Genomic DNA, 24,421 nt, shown 5'->3' with positions numbered 1-24,421 from the left:
AACCAAATCTGGGCACTGTTGCTTAGCTGGACCATTTACCACCCATCTGTCCAGCCAGGATTTATTGGGCGCCAGTCACGGCCAGGGCCTGCCAGACATGTGACCCCTCCCCACCCCAGTGTCTTCCTTCCTTCTCCCATGACCCGTCAGCTGCCCTTTCTGCCCCCAGAAATACCTCCGGAGGCGCAAGTACTCTCTCTTTGCCGCCTTCTACTCGGCCACCATGCTCCAGGATGTCGACGATGCCATCCAGTTTGAGGTCAGCATTGGGAACTATGGCAACAAGTTCGACACGACCTGTCTGCCACTGGCCTCCACCACCCAGTACAGCCGGGCAGTCTTTGATGGTGAGGCTGGAGGCCATGCACCTGGCACGGTGGGGCCGAACCCTAAATCCTACTTCTCATGGAGGGTTGCTGGAGGCCCACCTGAAGGCCTTGGCCCAGGCAAACTGATTTGGGGTGACTCCCTGCTCTGTCCCCTACTCCCCCATGCCACCGCCCACTCCCCACTCACCTCCAGGTGAGTCTCTGCTGCCAGGACCACAGACTGGGCTCCTGGAACTGGCTGTGGTCGGCACTGATCCTGACCTATGGCAATAGTCGATTTCATGGTGGCTATTTGTTTGGTTTAGAGATTTTGGAGAACGTGGGTTTCCCATGGTCTTTTTAGCAACCACTCTAATAAGAGTGGTAGCTCTTTGTTCGGCCTAGGAGGAGGGAGTATAGGCACTTTGCTTGGCCACTGGGGTATGTGGGCAATGCCTATATGTCCAAGGGAGTTCTTAGGGGGAAGGAGCAGGTATCTGCATCTGTTCCGCCCTTGGTCCCCTTCCCACCCACCTCTGTACTCCTGGCTCAGTACCAGGCCTTTCCTGTCCTTCCAGGGTGCCACTACTACTACTTGCCCTGGGGCAATGTGAAGCCTGTGGTGGTGCTGTCATCCTACTGGGAAGACATCAGCCACAGAGTCGAGGCTCAGAACCAGCTGCTCAGGATCGCTGACCATCTGGTGAGTGGAAGCTGCCTCACACCTGCACACCCCTTATGCCTGCCCCATGCCCCCATGGGTATCCATAGGCCAGGACTCCATGGGTGCAAGCACTTACATGTAGCTATATCTGCAGACTTTCATGGTGCCTGGGTCCCTTGTGTCCTGACTGTGGCTTGCTAGATTTGTGATCTTGTCCTGCTGCTGGCAAGGGACTGTGAATGATCTGGGGGGCCCAGTGAGGTAGGAGACAGAACAGAGAAGGAGCTGAGAGAAGGGAAGCTGGAGCAGCAAGATGGAGCCTTGTACCCATTCATTCATTCACCAAATGCCTTTGACTCCTACTACGTGCCAGGGTTTGTGCTGGAGGCTTGTAGCCTCAAGGTAGACATGAACAAGGAGTTACCCTGCCATCAGGAGTCAGTCTAGTGAAGGCAAGCACAGGCTCACCCACACCCCTCATACAGAGGTTCCAAACCGAGGTGCAGATGACGCTCTAGGAATACCATGAGGAAGGATGGGGACTCAGAGGAGAGAGAGGGCGCAGGAGCATCTGGAAGGCGTTGTGGAGGCAGTGAGGAGACAGAAAGCAGGAGCCCTTTTAGGGGCCATGGAAGCGGTCCAGGAACAGTGATAAGGCACTGGGCCGGCGGGTGGGGGTGGGGGGCTCTGGGACAAAGCTATGAGACTTGGGCTAGAAGGACTTGGTGCCTGGGGACTTGGGAAGGCAGGGAGAAGTAGAGTTTATGAGGTCAGGCAGTGAGTGCTGCTTTGGAGGTGATCAGGAGATCCCCTCGAGGGTGATCTGTGGCTGCTGAGAGCTGAAGGCCTGGCTCTCAGCCAGAAAGTGGAGGAGAACAAAGTGGCCAGAGGTGTAGAGGCCCAGGCGGGTGGTTGGTGATCCTGATGGTGGCTCCAGGCTGTTTCTGTGTGTGCACAGCCTGGAGTGTGGCCTCTGGGAACCTGGGGAATGCTGTTGGAGTGAGCCAGGGGCAGTGGGGTGGAGGGAAGGGGTTGCAGAGGTGTGGGCATGTCAGTGGGTGTGGAGGTGAGCACAGTGAGGAAGGCAGGTGAGGGGAAGGGGAGGACGGTGGTCTTGGAGGGGCAGGAGGGGATGCAGGCCTGTGGGAAGGCATGGTGGCCAGCCTTCCTGAGACTGGCAGCTCTTGGGGAGGAAGGAGACCAGCCAGCACCCAGGTTCTGGAGGACTCAGAGTCCTTGCTCTGTGAGTCCAGACTTCATCTTCTGGGGTGGCCATTCTCTCACAAGCCACTCCCTGAAGTCTGGGACTGTGTGTTCTTCCCAAAGCCTGTCCTCAGAAAAATGGCACATGTCCAGGGAGGCTGATGGGTGGGGAACAGACCTGAGGGGACTGACCTGCCCTTGACCTGACAGGTATTCTGTGACAGCTGTCTGCCTCCAACCCAGGGCTGAGGTCCATGGAGATGGCTACAGAGGAGCTCCAGGAGATGGATGTGACCTGGGAGTGGCTGGGCCTTGAGTTTAGAGAGGGGAACTCTCTGTTCCTGGGGGTTGTCTGAGTGTTCCTGAAGGGAGGAGGGGATTGAGCCTGCTTGGGCAGGGGGATTTGGAAGGAATTGCACCTTCCAGGTGGAGACTGCTGTGGGCTCAGAGGGTCCCTCACCTGTGACCTGGCAGGCAGGCTTGAGGGGCCTGGGGAGGGGCAGTGTGCTAGAGTTGTGTGGGAGCCTGCACACAGTGCTCAAGTCCTTGTGATCAGGCCTGTGGGTGCAGTCCCAGGCTTGAGAATTTGGATCTGCTTGGTGTGGGGAGCCCTGGAAGGTTAAGGTGAGACAGACCCTGGCTTTTTGGGTCTGGGTGCTGCCTTCTCTGTTCTGATGGTTCTCTCCTTTGGCTCAGGGTGAAGATTCAAATTTCGGTGACGGGGCCTGGGGGTTGGGGGCCTGGCATATACCTTGGGCTCTGTGGTGATAGTCCCAACCCTTGCCTGCCTATTCCACAGGAAGCTGGCTTGGAGCAAGTCCACTTGGCTTTAAAGGCGCAGTTCAACACAGAGGATGTGGACTCCCTGTTGGCCCAGCTGATGGATGAGCTCATCTCAGACTGCAGGTAGGGGTGCCTGGCACCCACGTGCCCTCCCCTCCTGGCTCACCAAGGCTTTCCCTAGGAGTGTTCAGTGTGTGGCAGTGAGCGACGGCACGTCTCCCCAGCCATGCTTGGCCAGCAGTCCAGCCTGTGCTGAGTCCAAAGGTGGTGGAGCCAGCATGGGGAGTTGAAAAGGTGACATTTAGAGCAGGTCATAAATCTTCCTGCAGCCGCGGCAGCTGTGGGCCTGGGGCAGCCCGGCTCACCTGAATGGGGAGCATTGTGTCTCTGATCCCCCACCTCTCAGTTCCCTGATGGAATCTCCAGGAGGAGCTGGCTGGTGGGGGTGACGGTGCCCCTCCTCCCCAAGGCCAATTCGGGGACCATGGGTTCCATTTAGCCCTCTATTGACATGGCTGATTGTCAACTTTAGGAAAAGAGGGCTCTGGGGGTGATGGGGAATGGGGGTGCTCAGAGGCCCAGCAGAAGGGGAGGCATCTCAGCATCTCCTCCTCTGCTGGGTGATTTGGGGCTCACCGCCCACCTGTTCTGAGCCTTGCTTTCCTCATCCTCAACCTCATGTTAAGAATAACTGCTAATAATAGCACATAAGCAAAATGCTTGGCCCTTGAGGAAGTATTTAATAAATGGTGGCTATAATTACTATTAGGAAGAAATGTCAGGAGACTTAGGTTCTTGTTCCTTTAACCGGCGTTGTGCCTTTGAGCAGCTTCACTTCCCTGGACCTCAGTTTTCTCAGCTGTGAAATGGACTTAATGATAAATAGTTGCTTTTCTACTGTGTGGAGTTAAGGGCAAATGATGAAAGTGTATTCTATGCTCCCCTCAATCTTATCATCCCACCTTCTGGGGAGTGTCTGAGAAGTACCTTCATGCTCTGCCTCATGCCAAGCCCATTCTTGTCCTTTGTATTTCAGCTGAGAAGTGCACCTTTATCAAACAAAACATTACTCTAAAGACACCCCGTCTCCCCCAGTCACGGAATTCCAGGCAGGTCATTCATGCATTCCCCAAACCTTCCTGGAACCTAAAGCAAATTGACAGGGCTGCAGCATCAGCCCCCTCCAGAGGTGACAGATGCAAAAATGAGCAAAGGAAGCAGAGTGTGTTGAGGAGTTAGAGAAATGAGCTGTAGGAGCTCAGAGCAGGTGCATCAAGCTCAGATTGAATTCAGGGAAGCTTCCCGGAGTGGGGGATGCTCCTGATGTGAACTCTGAAGGAGAGGTAGGAGCTAACCTTTGGAGAGGAGACTGTCTAGGCAAAGGCGCAAAGCCTGAAATGCCTGTTGCCTCCGTGGGTTGGCAGGGGAAGCAAAGCCCAAATGGGATAGATAGGCCTTAGGGTCCGCTAAAGTGAACTCAGCCTTGGGAGGTTTTGCGGGGGAGCACAGGGTTCCCTATGATTCAGATGCTCATTTTGGCTGCAGAGTGAGGGAAGGATTGGTGGTGGTGGTGCGAAGAAACTAGATGGTGTCACCCAAACCAGACACGTGGGGAGGGCTGGGGGCTGAGGGAGGCAGAGGGCAGTTTGCTGTCTTTAGGGGGCATCATAATGACAACAGCCTGATAATGAACACTTCCTGTGTGAGGTGCTATTATGAAAATTTTACACGTATGAACTAATCATAAGCACCTTATGAGTTAGGATGTAGAGAGATCCACATTTTATAGATGAGAAAACAGAGGCATGGAGAGGTTAATTAACTTGCTCAGATTCACTCCTCTAGTAAGTGGCTGAGCCTGTTGGCTGTATCACTCTCTAATAAATGAGACTTGCTGGTGGAGTGGATGTGGGGGCCCAAGGAAGGTACAGAATGATCTCCCAGCTGTGGCCAGAGCAGCTGGGTAGACAGCAGGGCCATTCTTGGGGGATCAGTGGAGAAGAGCAGCTTTAGGGGAAGTTGAGAAGCTTAGGACTGGCTGTGTTGGGTGGGAGGTACCTGAAGACATCTGTGGTTTGGAGGTTGGAGGACAGAGTGAGGCCAGAGGGGCATACGGGGGCACAGTCCGTGTGGGAAGTGTCTCTGAATGTACCACTGGCTGGGCCTGACAGCCCGGGTGTGGAGGGCGGGCCAGGGCTCTGGGTTCTACCCACAGCACTGCTCATGACTCATGTGTTATGTGGACCTTGGCAGGTAGCAGGTGCCTGAAGCATCTGAGATGGGTGGGACCCAAGTACTGGGCTGCCCTCACTGCCTTTCTCCGGGCTCTGTTCTCAGAGGGTTCAGCTCAATCTACTTCTGCCAAAGCCTGGGCCTCTTTGAGTGACTCTGCTGGACAGAAGGTGCCTGGGGGCCCCTGGGGGCATTGGTCTCAGGTCAGGAGTGGCTAAGGGAAGCTTCCATTCTTCTTGGAATGGACACATGGCTCTCCAGGGAGAAATACCAAACCTCAGGACCAATTCCTTCAAGGCACCACTTGAGGCCGCCTGATAGCTGTGGGGCGGCAGCAAGAGGGCTGCCTTCACCTCGGGCTCTGTGCTGTCGAGCAGGGTGGCCAGGCATCGGGGCCCCATGCCAGTGTGCCAGAGCTGACCACTAGCTGCTCCCCATTCCTTCAGCCAGCCCCTGTCCTGCCTCTGAAATCAGTGTCCTTCATTCCACACCCTCCCTTTTCCTGGCTTCTCTCCCTCTGAGCTCGTCTCCCCTGCCAGGGTCCCCCCTCTGTTCCTCCAGCCCAGCCTTCTCTCATCCTTAGACCCGAGCTCTTGTCTGCTTGCCTCACATCTCTGCCTGGTTGTTCTGGCAGCACATCCGGTTCAGTCTCTGGAGTCTTCCTAAAATTGTGCCATGCCACCTGGGCTTCAGCCCCCAGCAGCTCTCACTGCCTTCAGGGAAAGTCCCAGCTCTCATCCTGGTGGACAGGCTCTCTGGCCCCACTAGGACCCCAGCAGTCCCACCCTCCAGCCCTTTGGAGCCTCTGTGCTGGCTTGTGCAGCTCTCGCTACCCCACGTGTGCTCCCTCCTGCCTCTGAGCCTTCATCTTGTGCACATACTGTTCCTTTGGCCAGAACACCGTCTGGCTTTCCGTGGCCTGACTGGCTTCCTCCAGGAGGTGCTGCTGACTCTGAGGCTGCTCAGTGGGGAGTTAGCCTGTTTGCCTCTGTTTTGGGTGCTGAGGGCAGGCCTAGGTCTCTGGACCCAGCCCCGTCAGGACCAGCAGAGCTGCTGTTCATGAGGAATGAAATGAATGACCCCTGGGCTAGTTCACCTTTCAGGCTGGATACTGCCCCGGTTCACAGCAGGGGTCGGCAGCGACTTTGGTAGCCATCCAGCTCTGCCCCCAGCCTGTGCCAAGCCACCATGGGGCTGCCCACCATTTCCAAGGTGACTGCCCCGTATTTGGGGTTGGGGTACCAGCCTCCTCTTCCCAGTCTCCCTTTCCTTTCTTGGGCTTTCCTGGGGCGGGAAAGGGCCAAGACATATTGTTGGTGGCAGTCACGGGTCCTGGCTGTTTTGGGGGCATTTTGGCTGGGCTGCTGGCCTCCATGAAAATCTCCCTTTGGTGGTCTGTATGGCAGTCCCTCCCAGCTCCCGACCCAGGCTAGGAGCATAAATCACCCTGGTTGGCTCCATTCTCCAGATCCGACTCCAGATCTGCCTGCCCCCGCCCTCGGGCCCACTCAGGCCTCCTTCCCAGGCAGGCCCCAGTCCAGGACTCTGGCCCAGGCCCCCCTTTTTACCCACCCAGCGTGCCCCTCCACCACGATCGAGTGGGCTGGGGATGGAGGCCGCCCCTCTCTTGGCCTGGGGCAGCCCCATCCGCGGCACCCTCGGGGCAGTAAATATTATATTACTACAGGGTGTGCGGTACGTGACCTGAGACAGGCCCCGGGGCTTAAGTTTCCCGAGATGGAGTTTGCGTACCATTCCCCCCACCCTAAAAATTCAATTAAAAAAAATAACAGGAAAAATGTAGTGCGCCGAGGGCCTGCCAGAGTGGTGTATCTGGCGGCGGCGGTGCCGCTGCGCTCTGGCGGTAATTGGTTCTGCATAGCTCGGGGAAATTGGCAGAAAAATAAATCAGCCGGGAGCCGGAGTCGAGACACTGCGGGGAGGGGAGTGTGAGGTGGGGGGGCTGCCAGTGGCGGGGGCAGAACCAGCGGAGCGGGTTTGACTGATGTCCTGTTTGGGAGTCAAGGGCTCAGTGGGGGTGGGGCGGGGGTGGAGCAGCCCCCACACCCCTAGGCAGGGATCATCTGCAGAGCTCCTGCACAGTGAGGGAGAGCACAGACACCCCGCCGCACCCTCCCCGCATGCCTCTGTGGGGGTAGGGACTGACCCCCAGAGGCCTGGTATGGTGAGGAAGAGCCATATGAAGAAGCACATCTAGGGGGAAGGACCCAGTGGGATGAGGTAGGGGGGGGGGTCAGAGTTCTGTGCCTCCAAGCAGGATGGAGTTTAAGCCCAACCCCCTCTTGGGGCCCAAGGCTGTATTTCTGGGACTGTATGTACCCCCTAACTCTTCTCCAAAGGCTTCCCAAACAGAGGGCTCTGGGAGGGTTGTCATGGGGCTGCCCCAGGTCGACACATCTGTATCGCTGGCTGCTGGCCTTCCCACAGCGTCTGCAGTGGCTTGTCAGGGATCCATAAATTTCCTTCCTGAAGAAAGTGTGTGTACAACAGAATAGATTCATTTCAGCCAAGGGCAACCTAGCACTCGGCCTCTGCTCTAGGAGGATGCGGGGGGCCCAGAGGGACCTGTTGGGCCCTCAGAGGGCTTGTGGTCATCTGGGCAGAGGGGACACACATGCCAAAGAACTCATAAGTTCCAAATAGCCAGCTCCAGAATAGAGGGCTGAGGGACTTCAGAGTAGGAGGCATGTGGACTAGGAAGGCTTCCTGGAGGAGGTGAGGATGGAGCCTGACCCACATACCTGTTCCCCCAGGTAGCTGGGCTGTGGAGATGACTGCATGTGGGTCAGGCTGGGGAAGTCACCTAGGGCATATAGAGCACCCAAGAGACAGGCTGAGGGTGTGAGGTTTGTTTTTTACGGGGGGGAGGGGGCAGGGTCTGTCTGTGTACACATGTGTATAGCATGTGTGTCTGGACCTGGGTGAGTGCCAGCTTCATCCTATCTGTCTGTCCCTCACAGCCAGCCTCTGGGCAATGTCCAAGAGATACCCTCTGCCACCCACCTGGACCGGCACCTGTACAGGCTGCGCACCCGTCACCTAGGCCAGATTACTGAGGCGGCCCTGGCTCTGAAACTCGGGCATGGCAAGCTCCCTGCCGCCCTGGAGCAGGCTGAAGACTGGCTCCTGCGTCTCCGTGCCCTGGCTGATGAGGTAGTAGACCCTGGAAGGTATCTTCCTTCCTGCCTGAGAATGTCAGAACTGGGAGGGACGTGGGGACTGTCTGGACTATGGCCCAGCTCTGGCTCTACTGCTGGGTAAGCTTGGACAGGTGACTCAATTTTTCTGATCCTCAGTGTCCCCTATTCGCAGCCGAAGGAGAGAGGATGCAGCTGGATACTGGGTGTTCTGGGGCCTAGCTGGTGTGTAGTAGGTGTTCAATAAATGCCCCCAATGTGCTCAGTACGTGTGCTCAATAAATGTCACTGAAGTATGTCAGAGACAGAGCTGAGACCAGAGACCTGGGTACCCAGTTCCAGGTTCAGTGCTGGGGCCTGCGCCCCTGGGGACCTGACTCCTCCTTGCCAACGGGGACCTGTCTGCACCTGGCCTCAAACCTGCCTCTCTGGGGGTCCTGTACTTCTTGCTCTCCTGGATGCCTCCTGTCCCCAGACCTGAGGAGGCTGCATTTGTAGTAACTGTGAACTTTGTTGAATCTGATCACAGAGAAGTGGGTGCAGTTTGTCCCCTGCATACCACCCATGCCCCCTTGCCCCAGGTCAGATGTACCCACCCAGTTCCCAAGGCAAGCAAGCATTCCACAGATTTGTCCAGAATGAGGACAGGGTTCTGCTCATATGTCACAGGCGGACCAGCTGCTGCCCAGTCCGCCCAGAGGTGTGTGGTTCCCATGGAGGGCAGGGGCTAGTGAGGAAGGATTTCTGCAGAAGGAGTGTGGGGAAGGGCAGGGCCCGAGAGGGGCTTCTGGAGGAGCAAGTTGTTGAAGGGGAGAGGGAGGTGCTGCAGGTGGGAGGCTGCTTGGAAGGGGAAGGCAGCCCAAAGAGTTGGTCCCTCAGAGTCAGCCTTAGACTCGTCCTGAGCAGGCCTTGGGGCATGTGGCCAGTTACCTGGGGCAGCAGTGTTGCCCAGCCACAGGCTGACCCCATACAATGGTTACAGACCATCCTCTTGGACTGGGCAAAGGCTGCCTTCCGTGATCTTAACCTGGATGGCCCCTGGAACTCTCAGCGTGGATTGTGCTATGGCCGGGAGGGGTTAAGGTCAAATGGGTGCTACTGTCGGCAAGGGAACCCAGAGAGTCTTTCTCCAATTTGATAGTGCAGCAGAATCCCCTGAAGGGCTTGTTAAAACAGGTTACAAGCCCTGTATGACCCTGCATGTCTGGGGTGGAGCCTGAGGAATTGCATTTCTAGCAAGTTCCTGGGAGCTGCCGTGCCGCTGCTCTGGAGACCACACTGGTAGAGTGGTTAGGAACCACTCTCTAGAGGCTGAAAAACCTGGTTGGCTCCTACTCTCTTTGAGTTTGAATTTCCTTACCTGGCAAATGGGGCTGCCTATCCATGCCATAGGGAGTGAGTGAGACTGTGGCATGCCCAGTGAGGCCCCAGGAGCATCAGCTCTCAGCCGTGGTCCTGGTTAGAGGTCCTGTGCCGCCTCACTGAGCACACTTTGCTCACCAGCCTTGGAAGCAGGTGGGCTGTACCCAATGGTTCTCACTCAGAGTTAGTGGCTCTGAGGGGTGCTCAGGCCTTGAAGTTTTGTCCTGATCTAGTCACCATTTTCAGAGCCCAATGCCTCTAGTCCCAGAAAAGGACCAGACCCCATGAATCCCTGCTTTAGAGGGTGGAGGAAGGGATTGTCCTTCGGGAAGGGTGCCTGTGGATTCACTGCTGCTCTTGGTTAAGGAAAAAGGGTAGCATCTTAAGTGTGATGTCATCTCTCAGGTAAAATCAAATCCTCCAATCTCTGCCCTCCAGGAGCACCTATTTACGCAGTGGAGGGGATCTAAAAGCATCAGTTCTGGCCTCTAGTTAGAAGCCTCTCTTCCCAGAAAATGTGAACTCAGCTCAGTGAATTTTTGGCAGGCTCCTCATGTGAGCAGAGGCAGCCTCATGCCCCAACTGTCCTTGGGGGCTCATAGCCGCTGAAGACAGAGGTGCCCAGCCAGCCATGGGAGGTCAAGGAGGCTCTTAGGGGTGGGCAGAGGGGGAGGAGAGGCCTCCAGTGGCTCATGGTGGGCTGCAGGGTGTGGGCCTTCCCCACCCTGACTGCCACCACCTTCTCTCCAGCCCCAGAACAGCCTGCCCGACATCATCATCTGGATGCTGCAGGGAAACAAGCGAGTGGCGTACCAGCGGGTGCCTGCGCACGAGGTCCTCTTCTCCCGGCGGGGCGCCAGCTACTGTGGCAAGAACTGTGGGAAGCTGCAGACGATATTTCTGAAAGTGGGTTCTTTTTTCTCAAGTCATGATCATATTTCCTCCCAGGTAGTTCCCTTCCCCTACCATGTCTCCTTTTCTCCCTCTGACAGTCTCTGGACTCTCAGAAGGGGTGGAGGGCTTTGTGCAAAACCATTTCCCTTCTCTCTCCTCTGTCAAGTCCCTGGGCCCCATATACCTGGTCTAGAAAGTTGGCAGGTGAGAGCAGGAATCACAGGATGCTGGAAATGAATGAGGCAGGGTCTATGCACCACCCCCCCTCCGCCGCTGCCCTTAGGCTGTCTGGGAAGGGCTGACTCCTGAGGCTGCTCTCCATCTCACGGTCAGGTCTCTGGGAGGGCGGGGTTCAGCCCTCAGCCCCGACCCCAGCCTCTAAGAACTGGTACAGACCTCATTGCCCTGCCTGTGTGCTTTGACCCCAACTGGAATCAGGCTCAAGTTCAGGTTCTTCCCTATGGGAAGGCTGGTGTCTAGGCGCTGAGTGTGCCTGTGGCTCTGGCCCATCAGGATGCTGGGGGCTCGTGATCCAGTGCCCCTCATGTTGTCCTGCCCGCACCTCTCCTTTCCTTTATCTTCTTCCAGCCTCCATCCTTGCTTCCTGCCCATCTTCTTTCGGGGTACTGGCCAGGCTCAGTCTGGGGTCACAGATGTAAGCAGCTGCCTGAGTGCCCATGATCCTCCTCTCTAGATTAATGTGGGGACATAGAGCCAAGGCTGTTTTGGTTGGGGCCATGTGCCTGGTGGCCAGGACACAATTTAGGAAAATCTCTTCCTGTGCTGTGACTGCCCTGGGTCTGAAGGAGGGGGGCGGGGTCCCTGTCTGGAGGGCTGTCACTGAGGCTGTCCTGCTGGAGGAGGAGTGGCGGTGGGAGGCAGGCCTTCCCCTCGCCACTCTCCATTCAGTTCAGATGGCTCTGTTGGCATTATAAGCTGCCTGGCCTTCCTCCCAGCCTGGTCCATCTGCCCCGGCCCCTTGCCTCTTGGCCTTCCCTTCCCCACCGCTCTGTCCATCCACACCAGGACCAGTGCCCACCTTTCCTCTTCCAGGAAGTCATTGTTGGCTAGCCTTAGCCTTGAGCCTCTCAAGTGCCTGTGGGTCAACCCATTCATATATTGGCCTTTCTTTCTTGTCCCACCCTGGCCTGAGTAGAGAGGGCAGGTTTTGACAGAACAGTGTGTGTGGACAGGTGGCAGGGTTGGCTGGAAGCCTCTGTGGCCTTGGGTAAATTGCCTACCCTCTCTGAACTTCTGGCTGTCTTCTCACCTGTAAAATGATCATCGGACTGCCCACTTGATGGGTGTTATGGATTGAATTAGGTTATACAGCTCATGGCTCTGGCTAAACTGAGGTGATCAGTAAATATCAGTTTCTTTCCTTCTTGTCCCCTTTACTTTCTGGGGTGTTCCCTTGCTCTCAGGGGAGACGAGGCTCCACCAGCATGACTGGAGGCCAACATAAGGCAGAGGTGAGCAGATACCTGGACTCAGGGCTGCTGGAGAGACCAGCTTTGCTCAGAAAGAGCGTGAGGATGTGTCAGGCAGTGGGCTGCCGCCTCTCACCTGCCTATAGGGCACGTCCCTGGTGCTTTCTTAACCTCCTAGCATCCTGCTTCTATCTCCTAAGCTAACTCCTTGCCAAGCAGAACTGAAGGGGAAGGAAGTCAAGGAGCTGCCACATTGCATTGGGTTGACCAGGAAAGGCTGTCTGGCTAGAGTGCCAGTGGGGAAGCACTTGAGCAGGATGAGCTTCAGGCTCTGACCTCTCGGCCCTGCAGCCTTGGGGAAACACAAACTGAAAAATTTTCCCTGATTCCAAGCAAAAAAAAAAAAAAAAAAAAAAAAAGATATAGAATTGTTTCTCGAAGTCTTCCCCACTGAGTTTATGAGCCCTGCCAGTAGCTCCTGAGCAAGCTCTACAAAAATGTTGGCAGCAAGCAGAGACCAAGAAAACATTGGTGTTTCTTAACTTAAACCAAAGTTGGAAAAAATGAGCACTAGTAGAGAGGGAGAGGAGCCCCAAACTAGACATTTCTTTATTTGCTGTTGCTATTTTGGGTCAGGCAGGCTGGCCCCGTCTGGGGGAGGGCAGGGGAGAGACCGGCGGTGGGGGGGTAGAGGGGGAAGGGGGGGTTAGGCATTCCTGCCATCTCCCTGGGGCTGGTGGTTTGGAGGGAAAAAGGCCACTAACCACCCCAGGGAGGAGACGGCTGAAGCAAATGGTCATGGGAGGTTGCCAGGGGGTGACATGTGGGTTCAGGGCCTCCTCTGGGCTTCACCGAGGATGAACCAGAAGCAGAGAGGCTGGGTGATGGGGGAGACTGTCATCACCCTGGCATGTCCTGCACCCCTTCCTTTTCCCCGTACCTGGCTTGGCCTCTCCCTCTAGGGATCCAGGCCTCCTCTACCTGTTGGTGACCTCTTACCTTGGCTCCCCTTTCCTCTTCTGAAGCCATCAAAACTCCTTTCTCTTCACATTCAGCCTCCTGTTGCAGAGGAGGTACCCCTCCAGGCTCATGCACATGAAACCTAGGGCCTTCTTCTTGTGCTACTTCCTCTAAGGGATAATGTGTTGTTCTAAGAGTGAGGAACTTCTGCTCCTTAGGCTGTAGCTGACCATTGATTTCAATCACACGGTAAAGTAGTTGCGGGGAATAAATGTTTAATGTTGGGCTGTTGTGGTTCTTGCATTTTGGCAGAGCTTCTGAAAGTTTCAGGATAATAAGCAATTGAGGACCAGTGACTAGTGGTTAACTTGCTGATAAGTGCCTGAAAGGGTAGTGGTATCAGATGGTATACTAACATCTAGCCAAAACAAAAATAACAGTGCCCCCGAAACAAACTAAAATAAAGGAGGAGGTTTTAACCTCTTCCCCTTCCAGACCTGGATCATTGTATCTTCTTTAAAGATATGTTCTAGAATTGCACTATCCTACATGGTCGCTGCAAGGGGCTATTTAAATTTAAAGTAATTAAAATGAAATAAAACTAAAAATTGAGTTCCTCAGTCACACTAGCTGCATTTTTTTTTAAAAGATTTTATTTATTTATTCATGAGAGACACACGGAGAGAGGCAGAGACATAGGCAGAGGGAGAAGCAGGATCCATGCGGGGAGCCCGATGCAGGACTCGATCCCAGAACCCCAGGATCACGACCTGAGCCAAAGGCAGACGCTCAACCACTGAGCCACCCAGATGTCCCATACGAGCTGCATTTCAAGGGCTCAGTGGGCTCACCACATGGGGCTAGCGTGATTGGACTGTGCGGATATAAACTATTTTGTAGCAAGAAGTTCCATTGGGCGGAGTTATTCTAGAAGAGAACAGAAATGGGGATGTGGTGGGAGAGGGCAGAATGAGGGGTGCTGGTCTAGGCCTGGCTCAGCTGAGCACCTAGGTGGAGATGATGTGGTCTCCTTTGGAGAGAAGGAATCTTGGCAGGTATGGAGAAGCCTTCTTAAGTATATATTCCCTTCCTGTGAATTTCTAATAAGTCCTCCAACAGGACATGTATCTAGGGGGGGTCAGGCTGCTAGGCCCAGTCCTTGGAGGATCCCACCCCGACTCAGTGGGGACATCCTGATCCTAAAGGGGATCGGGGGTTTCTGTCCTTCTCTGGTATCTAGTATCCCATGGAGGGGGTGCCCGGAGCCCGGATGCCAGTACAAATACGGGTGAAACTCTGGTTTGGGCTTTCTGTGGATGAGAAGGAGTTCAACCAGTTTGCTGAGGGAAAGCTGTCCGTCTTTGCTGAAACTGTGAGTGCCTGCCATCCTGCCGTCCTGCCCTTTCCTGCCCCTGCCCCCAAAGCTGCACTGGTCCCCACTCACTTCTCTTTATCCCTTGCTCTCCAGTATGAGAACCAGACCAAACTGGCCCTGGTTGGGAACTGGGGCACAACAGGCCTCACCTACCCCAAGTTTTCTGATGTCATGGGCAAGATCAAGCTACCCAAGGATAGCTTCCGCCCCTCAGCTGGCTGGACCTGGGCCGGAGACTGGTTCGTGTGTCCAGAGAAGACGTGAGTCATGGACAGGGAGCCTGGGGGACCCCCTCTGCCCTAGTCCTTTCTCTGAAAGGCCATAGCCCTATAAATGGTTCTACTTGCTCCTACTGCCCCTATGCTGGTCACAGGGGCTTGCACTTGAACTCTTCCGGGGCTGGGGGCTTGCTAGGCAGCCTTGTTTCTGGAAAGGCTCGAACAAGGGGGAACTTCTTTAATATTAAACTAAAGTTGGCCTCTGTCTGACTTTGCATCCACTGGTTGCAAACTTCTTCTCCAAGAGGCCACAGCTTGTTTCCTCCTCCCTGTATTAACCCTTCCTGTGCCTGAACCTTCCCCACTCCCGTCCCCCCGAGTACTCAGAACAAAGCCCTCCAGCTGCAACACTGTCCCTACCTCTTTCTCCTCTCTACTTTCCTGTTTGGTTGACATTCAACAAACTGGGTTTCTTTCCTTTTTTTTTTTTTTTTAATTGAAGTATAACATATATTATTTCAAGTACGCAAATCTTAAGTATACAGCTTGATTGCCTTTAACGTTTCAACAACTAATAGTGGGTTGTTTACCCACCAGGCTTTTGGTGTCTTTGGCTCTTTCTCTCTTTGGTGTCTCTCTCTTTCTTTATGTTGGGCCCTGGTGTATTCTTCTGTCTGTGAGCATCTCTAGGTCCACCTGAGTCTCCTTTTGCTCTTCTCCCTTGATGCTCTGCCCCTCCTTTCCCTCTCCTCTCCACCTTCTTATTGGTTGAGTGAGGCTGATGCAGGAAGCTTGGCTAAGGACCCAAGAGTGCTCTGCTGAAGGTGGTGGGTGGGTGGGTGGGCTCTCTTCAGCAGAGGTTCTGACCCGCCCCCCCCCCCAGCCTACTCCATGACATGGACGCGGGCCACCTGAGTTTTGTGGAGGAGGTGTTTGAGAACCAGACCCGGCTCCCTGGAGGCCAGTGGATCTACATGAGTGACAACTACACAGATGTGGTGAGTGGATGCTCCAGGGACAGGGAGGGTTTGCTTTCCTGGGGTCCCAGACCTCTGGGCTCAGGAGGGGCCTGTGGCTAAGAGAAGATGGGATGCTACCCCCCTGCTCCCATGTCCCCATCTTCATGCTCTGGTTTCTAGAGAAACAGTGTGAAGTCCAGTGCCGGTAGGACACTGATCTGGAATTGCACCTGGGGCTTCAAGAATGTATGTTGTCAAGTTGCATCTTTTCTGCTCCTCTGATAACATCTGTCTCTTCTCATGCTTGCCTGTCCGGTGTTGCCCTAGAATGGGGATAAGGTGCTTCCTAAGGATGACATTGAGTGCCCACTGGGCTGGAAGTGGGAAGATGAAGAGTGGTCCACGGACCTCAATCGGGCCGTCGATGAGCAAGGTGGGCAGCACGTAGAGCCCAGTGAGATCCACCTCAGCAAGCTCAGGAGGTGTACTGGTGGGACAGCTGAGATCAGGGCCTTGTGCCCTGGGGCACTGGCCTTCACTGGGCTTCTTTATCTGGGGGACTTTCTGAGTCAGGCCTCATTTCCAGCTACAAATTAAGTTAGTGGTCAGTCACGAGCTTGTGACTGTGCCTGGGTGGGACAGCTAGCCTCTAGAGAGATGGGAAATGGCTGGGCAAAGGCCAGTGGGTACCCTTCCTCCAGGCTGGGAGTACAGTATCACCATCCCCCCGGATCGGAAGCCAAAGCACTGGGTTCCTGCTGAGAAGATGTATTACACGCACCGTCGGCGGCGCTGGGTCCGCCTGCGCAGAAGGGACCTCAGCCAGATGGAGGCACTGAAGAGGGTGAGTCTGGCAGATGGTGGTGGGTAGAGGTGAGGCCCTGGCTGCAGGAGGCCAGCTGGGCACAGGTGCACACCTGTGTGTACAGACACATGCATGTGTGCTCAGGACATGTATCAGGCATATGGGCTCCCTGGAGATGCTCATGGATCACACCCAGCACGTGTACTGCTGCTCACAGGTTATAGCACACACACAGATCACACCAGTACACGTCCAGATACCCGTGACTGTGCAAGGAGATGTGCTTGGGATCACACACAGACCCAGAAAGTGCAAAGACATACTGAGACTGGGTCTGTGGCCGGGGGTCGTGGAGGTGGAGTCTGAGACAGGGGTTTGGCCACATGGAGCTTTTAGAAGAAGCAGTGTGGTCAGGAGTGCTGGGAGCAAGGATGTGGTATCAGGCCAAGTCAGTTTTGGCCTGAGCTGTGGCTTGGGGAGGGGCACACCCTGGAGCACCACAAAATTGTCCTCACCTGGAGGCAAAGGGGTTGGGGTTGTACCCCCTAAGCTCTGTCACCAGCCATAGTTGCCGGGAGTGGGCTGAGGAGGGTATCCTCCCCATGGAGCCTGCTCCCTTCAGCATGGGCAAATCCCTGTGGAATGGGGCCACTGGAGCTAGTAGGTGAGGATATGCAGCATGTGAGTGTGCTGGCTGGTAGAGGGGCCCCGGTGGGCTCCGTCGTTATTCCCTGGAGAACATACACAGTGCAAGCACACAGATCCACGGGCGTGCCCAGGTACCCACAGGACAGAGGAGTAGAGTAGGCATGTATAAGTGCACACGATGCATGTACCTGCTCTTGGAGTTCACCAGATGCCCATGTCTCGTACAGCCTCAGCATCTGCCTCCCCAGATCCCTCTTGTTCCCTCTTGTTCTTGTGCATTCCTTCTTCCATGCACGCATCTGATTTTGGGCCCAAGAACCAGGCCTCCACCAGTCCAGGAGTAGTCTTTGGCATGACCCAGATTTCTTCCTTTCTCTTTGGGCACAGGGAATCTGGAGAGGGATGTCACTGGGTTCAGGGAGAAGCAAGGCTTTGGGGCAGCAAACTGTTTGTGGTGCCGTGAGCCAGACAGACTCTGCTCTGCCTGTTGGGGCACCCATGGGATAGAGGAGACCCTTGTCAGACAGTGTGCCTTGCCTGCTCCATCACTGGTGAGGGATGTGGCTGCCCTCCAGGACTGGTACTTGTTGCTTAGTTCATGGCGTGAGCCTGAGGGGCACCTGAGGACTGTGTCAGGTCATCACCTGGATAGGAAGGGGCTTCCAGAGGTCCCTCTAGGCCTGGGAGAGGGTCCCCTCGAGGAAATACAGGGGGACCTTCCACACTGACCTAGGCCTAGCTTCAGGAAGAAATAGCCTGGGGTTGGGAAAACAATCCTCATTGACCCCCCTCAATTTTTATAAGCTGGGAAGTGAAGAAGAAAAAGGAAATGACAAGAAAACCTTGGATTCATGAAATCCACCCATGATCCAAGTAAACAAACCCAAAGCCCGATGTTTTCATCCCTGCTTTAGCCTACCTGCCTTTTCTGGCTCCTCGGATCCCCACAGCCCAGGGAGCGTTTTCCCCTCCTGATTTTCTGATCCGGACTCTTGTCATTGCAGAAGCTGCTCAGAGTCCCCCTCCTCTAGGTGGCCTTCCTAGCTGTTCCCACCTGGAAGGTGCTGGTGTGGAGTGGGTAGGGAATCATGGAGGGCAGCGCAAGGACTGCCTTCCTGCAGGCCGCCGGAGCAGTGCCTGAGTCTGTCCTGTTCTCCCCACGCAGCACAGACAGGCAGAGGCAGAGGGTGAGGGCTGGGAGTACGCCTCGCTCTTGGGCTGGAAGTTCCACCTGGAGTACCGCAAGACTGATGCTTTCCGCCGCCGCCGCTGGCGCCGCCGCATGGAACCGCTGGAGAAGACGGGGCCTGCAGCCGTGTTTGCCCTTGAGGGGGCTCTGGTATGTGGCCGGGTCAGGGAGGTGTGGCTTGCTTTTCCAGGGCTATAGCGGGAGCCCCCCAGGTTAGGACTTTGGATGGAACATTGGCTGGTCACCTTGGCTTCAGTTCCTTTGGGGGTGCTTGTGGGGAAAGTGGAGGGCAGTCTGGGTGTCCTAATACAAAACAGCTCCCTTCTTGACACTGGGGGACTTGCTGTTTCTTTTTGTGATCAAGATGGGAACAGGCAGAGAGGATCTCTGTCTGATAGAGGTCACAGGTCTGAGCTATGACTGGAACCAAGGGACCTGGCCCTTCTTGAGGAGGCTGGCTGCCACAGAGTGGGCCTGAGAGGATTTGGCCTAGGCCCTGGGAGTAGCCAGAGAGGCCTGATGATCCCTGAATGGCCATGTCCTTGGTTGGACATGAGTCTTCCTTGGTTGGACAGAACCTATCTCCTGGCATCCCTGAGATTTTTTGGGGGATAGGTGTACCCCAGAAACTGAACATCAGGCTGGCAATCCTGCCCTTGGTGTATACTTTCTGGAGCCAGTAGAATTGAGGTCAGCTCAAGGTTCCCAGCCCCAAAAGGTGAGCAGGCCCTTCCTGGACAGTCTGAGTAGGGCCATTCTCCACTCTGTTTTGGTCTGGGGATTCCTGAAGGTGGGAGGAGATGCCCAGCGTGAAGCCCTTCCTCTGAAATCCAGCCAGGACTGCCCACCGCTTGGGGCTTTGATATGTGACTCCGAGAGCAGGTCCCACCAACTCTGATAGCTGATGGGATCTGAGTGTGTCCATGTGTATCAGTTTGGTGTGTGTGCATGTATGTGAGGAATCAGTTGGAGGGAGGAGCAGTGGGGCCTTGCCCTGAGTCAGGGAGTACAGAAAACAGGCCCAAGATCTGATGGGATGGATCCAGGGAAGGGAGTTGAGACTGGTGATGGCCCAAGGGGAGCTTCCATCCCTCTCGGGCCTTGATGGTGGGCCAGGTCTAGGGGTGGCAGTATGGGAGAGGAAACCCTCTGGGGGTCATATAATGCTAGATACCTGATAATGTCTTGGGGCCAAGTTGTGGGGTGGCTGAAAGGAGACAGCAGAGCTCTGGGCTGCTTGGGCTCATGCTCAGGCTAGGTGGGAGGAAACTGCTAACCCAGCTGGAGCACCCCCAGCTAGAGGTCTCATGGGCCGGAGCTGGTGTTCGTTGACGCCCCCTGTCCTGTCAGAAAAGGCCTGGCTTGAGCACAGGACAGGGCCTAGGGATAGTCTTGCGGCTCCAGCTGAGGGGTGGGCTCTTGGCAGAGCTCAGAGTCAGGGCCAGGTCTGAGAAGCCTGGGTGGACACCCTGAGGAATAGAAGCTCAATGATATGGGCTACAGAGAGAAAAGGAGTTTAAGGGCTCAGATCGATGAGAGAGACCAAGAGGCGAAACCGGCATTAGGCCGGGCAGGAAATGGGGGTTCACACAGTATCTGGAATTCTGTTTCTGACTCGCTCCTCTGTCTTGGCCTCGTTCTCACACTGGCTCACTCTGGGTGGTAACAAAGATGGTGCCTATAAAAAAGGCCAACATCAACTTTACAGCCAGCAAAGCCCTGCTAGATAAAATAGCACAGCCCACCTGGCATCCTCTATTTTCCTCACATCTGGAAACCACAGAGAGGAGAGTGCTATTTTCTCCATAATGCCGTGACAGTCTTGGGTGTGACTGACTGGCTGTCATGGTCATGTGCCCATGCCAGCCTGAGGGTGAGGAATGGAATGTTCGGATTGGCTATCCTGGGTCATGCTCCTTTTTTGTAGTTGACAGCACCATCAGGAGGGGGAGAAGAGCATCTGGGAAGGAAAAAAAAAACAAAAACCCTGCAAACAGTGCTGGGCAAAGAGCTACGGATGATGGCCATAGGACTCAGTTCAATGAACAATAGGGAGCCAGCATGGATTGTTGAGCAGAGGAATGCTCTGGTTAGAGCTGGACTTCTGGGCTATTAATCAAGTAGCCATGGAGGATGGTTGGCGTGGAAGAATGGAGACCATCAGGAGACCATCAGGAGTCTTGGCTAGTGATCTGGGATGAGGTGACATCTGTGGGGGGAGCTGGGGGCCAGAGTAGAGGGAATTACAGTGGCAGAGCTTGGGGAGGGTCATAATGGCCCAGAGGTTCTGCTGGGTGCATGGCATGGCTTCTCCCACTGCCGGGCCATAGGGTGGGCGGGGTGGGCCTGGGGCTGCGATGAGTTCATGGTTGGCCCTGGCAAGTCTGACACACACGGTTAAGTGCTGTGTGAAGAAGGCGGATCTGGCAGCTGCTTTCCAGGCCGCCCAGTGCAGGGAGGCCAGGGCCGTGGGAGAGAGGACGCGAGGCTGGAGGTAGCCAGAGACACATGGACGGAAGTGTGGATGGGTTCTGGGGCTGGCCAGGATCTGGGGGAAGAAGATGAGCAAGACTGGGGACCCACTGCCAAGCTTTCATGGCTCGGTGACTGGGAGAATGAAGGGGGGCACTTCCCAGAAACAGAGAAACCAATCCGTTTATTCTTTACGCGGGAGAGAATGTCGTGAGGGAGCATTGAAATCAAATGTCAAGTCAACAGACATGGGGAGGTGGTTGATTGTGAAGCTGATGGGACTCGCCTGTGAGGCGCAGGAGAAGCCAACATAGTGAAGCCCTCTGCGTCCTGGGGGAACTTGGCTGACATAGAGAACCAGAGGCAGACAGCGGTTGGAGAGGCTGGATCCCACAAACCTGGAGTTGGAGGACACAGTTTTGGAAAGTCTTTAGGTGTGGCCAGCATTTGGATAGGGCCACAGGCCCATTTGACTGTAACTATCTGGACCACTCTGTACTTCAGTGAATGAATCTCCATCAGCACCTACACACACACACACACACACACCTTGACCCCTTCATGGTCACCCAAATATGCGTCTGTCCCTGAATCTGCTGTCCTCTATCCTGGGAGGTACTGATGCTCCAGCAAGGCACCAGGGCTAAAGTCCACCCTGCATCATGGGAGCAGATGGTACAGTCGTCTGGGTGCCAAGACCCACCTGCTGTCTTGAGTACTAGTCCTGCCCACTGCTCATTGATGTCTGCTGATTCACTTGGTGGGAGCCATGGTGGGATGGGCCAGGCTTCCCAGTGGAGCAGGTTTGGCTTGAATTCTCCTTCCTAGCTGCAGACAGGTCACTTATCCCTTTAGCAACTCTGTTCCCTCATCTGTAAAAGTCACCGCATCCTAAGGTCATTGTAAGGGATAACTACATGACACATGTAAAGAAGTGCTTCTTGGGCTTAGTGAATGTGGGAACAGTGTGTGGGGTCTTGTTAAAATGCACACTCATGATTCCATGACTGGGTGAACCTGAGAGTCTGCATTTCTAAGAGGATTCCAGGTGAGGCCAATGCTGCTGGTCTGAGGACCATCTTTGAGTGGTGAGGATGTGAAACAATATATTGTGCATCAGGAAGATGAGAGAGGTGGTCACATCATCCCATTCCCCTACTTGGATGCCTTTCTGAGAGGCAGGGTGTATCTGTTACTTGGTGAAGGTGTGTGGCCAGGGTCCTAGAGAGGGAAACAGGGAATGACGACATGTTCTCCTTGCTCCCTAGTGAGAGAAAAGTAATCTTCACTTCTAAGAATCCCCTGATCTGATGGTGGAGGCCTGGCCTATGGAGTCTTGGCTAGTGATCTGGGATGGAGCCCCTCCCTGTCTGATTCACACATGAGTACAAATAAACCCAATAGGGTCTGCATCTTTGCAGTGCTGGAGGGCAGAATAAGGGTCATTCCAGAATGATGGTGTCTAATGAGGGAGGCTTCTTGGAAGAGGATGTTTGGAGGCAGACCTTGAAAGAGTCTAGGGAGGCACTGTGGGTGGTGGTCAGGTGGACTTCCTGGTAATCTGACATTTCTGGATGTTTGGGCCTGAGGACTAGGCCTGCGGCGCCCCCTTGCCTCCTACCACCCCTCTCCTGGCCCACAGGTCCACCAGCAGGCTGCGCCTTGCTTGCCAGTTTTCCTCCTGAAGACATCTTGCTGGAAGGCAGGCCCTGTCTGCTCATTAGCACCGGCAGCCTTTCCCTGAAACCTTCTGCTGGGGCCAAGCCTGGCTCCCTCCGTGGAGCGGGAGGCCCTGGCTCCGTCTGCTAATCGTCTGCTGTCTCCATCCCGAGTATTATTTTATTTTCGTATTATTCTTTTTCCAGCTAATATCCTGGCATTCCCAAAGACACCGGTTTCATAATCTTCCTGGCGTTCCCAGGGAGCTGGGAAGCAGAGCACAAAGCTGCTATTATAGCCTGTTCCATCCAGCCTCCCTCTCCTCGCCCCACACCCCTTGCTGCCGCCACCGCCGGCTCCCACCCAGGCACCCCTTCCTGACGCCACCAGCCTCTCTGGGAACTCTGGTGACGGCTGCTGGGATGAGCTCACAGAATCCATCCTGTCGCCCTTGCCCTGGGCCTGCCCTCCATGCGCAAGGATTTTTCCAGAGCCCTGTCTCTGTGCTTGGCCTCGAGTGTTAGGAAAGGTTTTCTGAGATGCCAGAGCTTGGGCAGGAGGGAAGGAGATGGGGACTCAGCAACATGTGCTCATAGCCTTAGAGATTTTTAGAGCTGGAAGGAACTTTCATGTTTGAAAGGTGCTCTCCACCTGGCTTTGGATCCCCTTGAAATTGGACACATAGTTATGGGTGTGTGGGTGTGATCTGTGTGTGCAAGTGTGTCTGATGTGTAAACACATGGATGATATGTGTGCACACACAAGCTGTGTGCCATGTGACTGTGTGTGTGATATGTATGTGCACATATGTACGGATGTGTATGATGTGTGCACACCTGTGATATACGTGTATGTGCAACGTGTGTGTGTGTGTGTTTTTGATGTGTAAATTCAGGTCTAGGGTCCGTGGTTTTTTCCAATTCTCAAGGGACTTTAGAACCCCAAAGAGGATAAGAATTACTAAAATCCATTTTACCATGCGCCAGAGATCAGGCTGACAGCTTTATGTGCATGGTCTTATTTTATCCTCACAGCGCCCCCAGAAGACTGGATTCTATTATTATACCCATTTTACAGTTGGGGATACCAAGTTTCCAGAACTGTACTGCCTAATACAGTAGCCACGAGCCACATGAGAGTATTTAAATTTACCTTTAGAGTAATTAAAATAAGAATTTACTTCCATAGTCACATGAACCACATTTCAAGTGCTCATTAGCCACACCTGGTTCATGGCTACCATATTGGACAGTGTAGCTATAGAACAGTTTCATCATTGCAGAAAGCTCTGCTGGACAATGCTGTTCTAGAACAAGTCTGAGCCCCTAATATTACTCCAGAAGAAACTGAGCTCTGAGAGGGGGCTTGCCCAGCAGCATAGAATGGCTAGTTCTAGAATCAAGGCCGGACAGTGGGCTCTTCTGTCCCCGAGTACATACTCCTATTCCCTTTAGGGCATAATGTCTTCCTCCTAGAGAAGGCCCTCGAGTGGGGTCCTAGGGAGGGTCCTGGGCAGCTGGCTGGAGTCCTTGGATGTTGGCATCACTTTTCTTGTGTAGCCATGTGACTTGACTTCCCTGAGAGGCAGCTAGAGAGGAAGGAGCTGGCACCATGACCCCCACCCTGAGAAGCCTCTAGTTGGTTGTCCAAAGTCTGAGTCCTGGCCGGAAGTGGAGAGGATCTACAGAGACAGGATAGCAAGCCCAAGCCTAAGGATGGAGATGGGCAGGTGGGAGTCAGAAGTGCTGGGAAGGGGAGTCAGGGAAGGGTAATGGTGCCAGAGAGGAGTAATTTGGGATTTGAGCTGCTTGAGGAGGAGGTCAGATGTGGGTGAGGAGGGGAGAGTCCGTCTCTGTGCCTGGGTAAAGCTCTGCTGTATGCAGAGTACCCAGACCTAGTTCCTGGAGCAGGCATTTTGACCTGCTCATCTGGGAGCAGCATCTGTGAGGTGAGAGGGGTTTGCCTCATAAAGTAACCAAAATCCCCACTGAGTCTGCCAGGCAGGAGAGGCGGTTCTGTGTTTCCCTGGATTCTGTTTCTTAAATATGCTACTTGAGCACCTGTTCTATACCTGGTTTTGTGCTAGCAGGAGCTGATTGAAG

General features: G+C 54.7%; 1 protein-coding gene across 27 annotated transcripts in view; it reads left to right on the top strand.

Moving 5' to 3' along the window:
• The window catches only part of DYSF (dysferlin), a 216,353-nt gene that overhangs the window by 95,547 nt on the left and 96,385 nt on the right, over positions 1–24,421 (top strand). For all 27 annotated transcript variants that reach the window (XM_025453527.3, XM_049095371.1, XM_025453520.3 and 24 more), the window contains 11 exons: positions 170–347; positions 887–1,011; positions 2,975–3,081; positions 8,172–8,364; positions 10,461–10,616; positions 14,235–14,366; positions 14,463–14,629; positions 15,471–15,585; positions 15,874–15,979; positions 16,248–16,390; positions 18,165–18,338. In XM_025453527.3, the coding sequence (XP_025309312.3) occupies positions 170–347; positions 887–1,011; positions 2,975–3,081; positions 8,172–8,364; positions 10,461–10,616; positions 14,235–14,366; positions 14,463–14,629; positions 15,471–15,585; positions 15,874–15,979; positions 16,248–16,390; positions 18,165–18,338 (1,596 nt within the window). The remainder of the gene's footprint in view (positions 1–169; positions 348–886; positions 1,012–2,974; positions 3,082–8,171; positions 8,365–10,460; positions 10,617–14,234; positions 14,367–14,462; positions 14,630–15,470; positions 15,586–15,873; positions 15,980–16,247; positions 16,391–18,164; positions 18,339–24,421) is intronic.

The sequence above is a fragment of the Canis lupus genome, chromosome 17 (assembly GCF_003254725.2).
Source record: "Canis lupus dingo isolate Sandy chromosome 17, ASM325472v2, whole genome shotgun sequence".
NCBI classification, from domain to species: Eukaryota; Metazoa; Chordata; class Mammalia; order Carnivora; family Canidae; genus Canis; species Canis lupus.
Note: the sequence above shows the minus strand (reverse complement) of the source record. Positions and strands in the feature narration are given on the sequence as shown.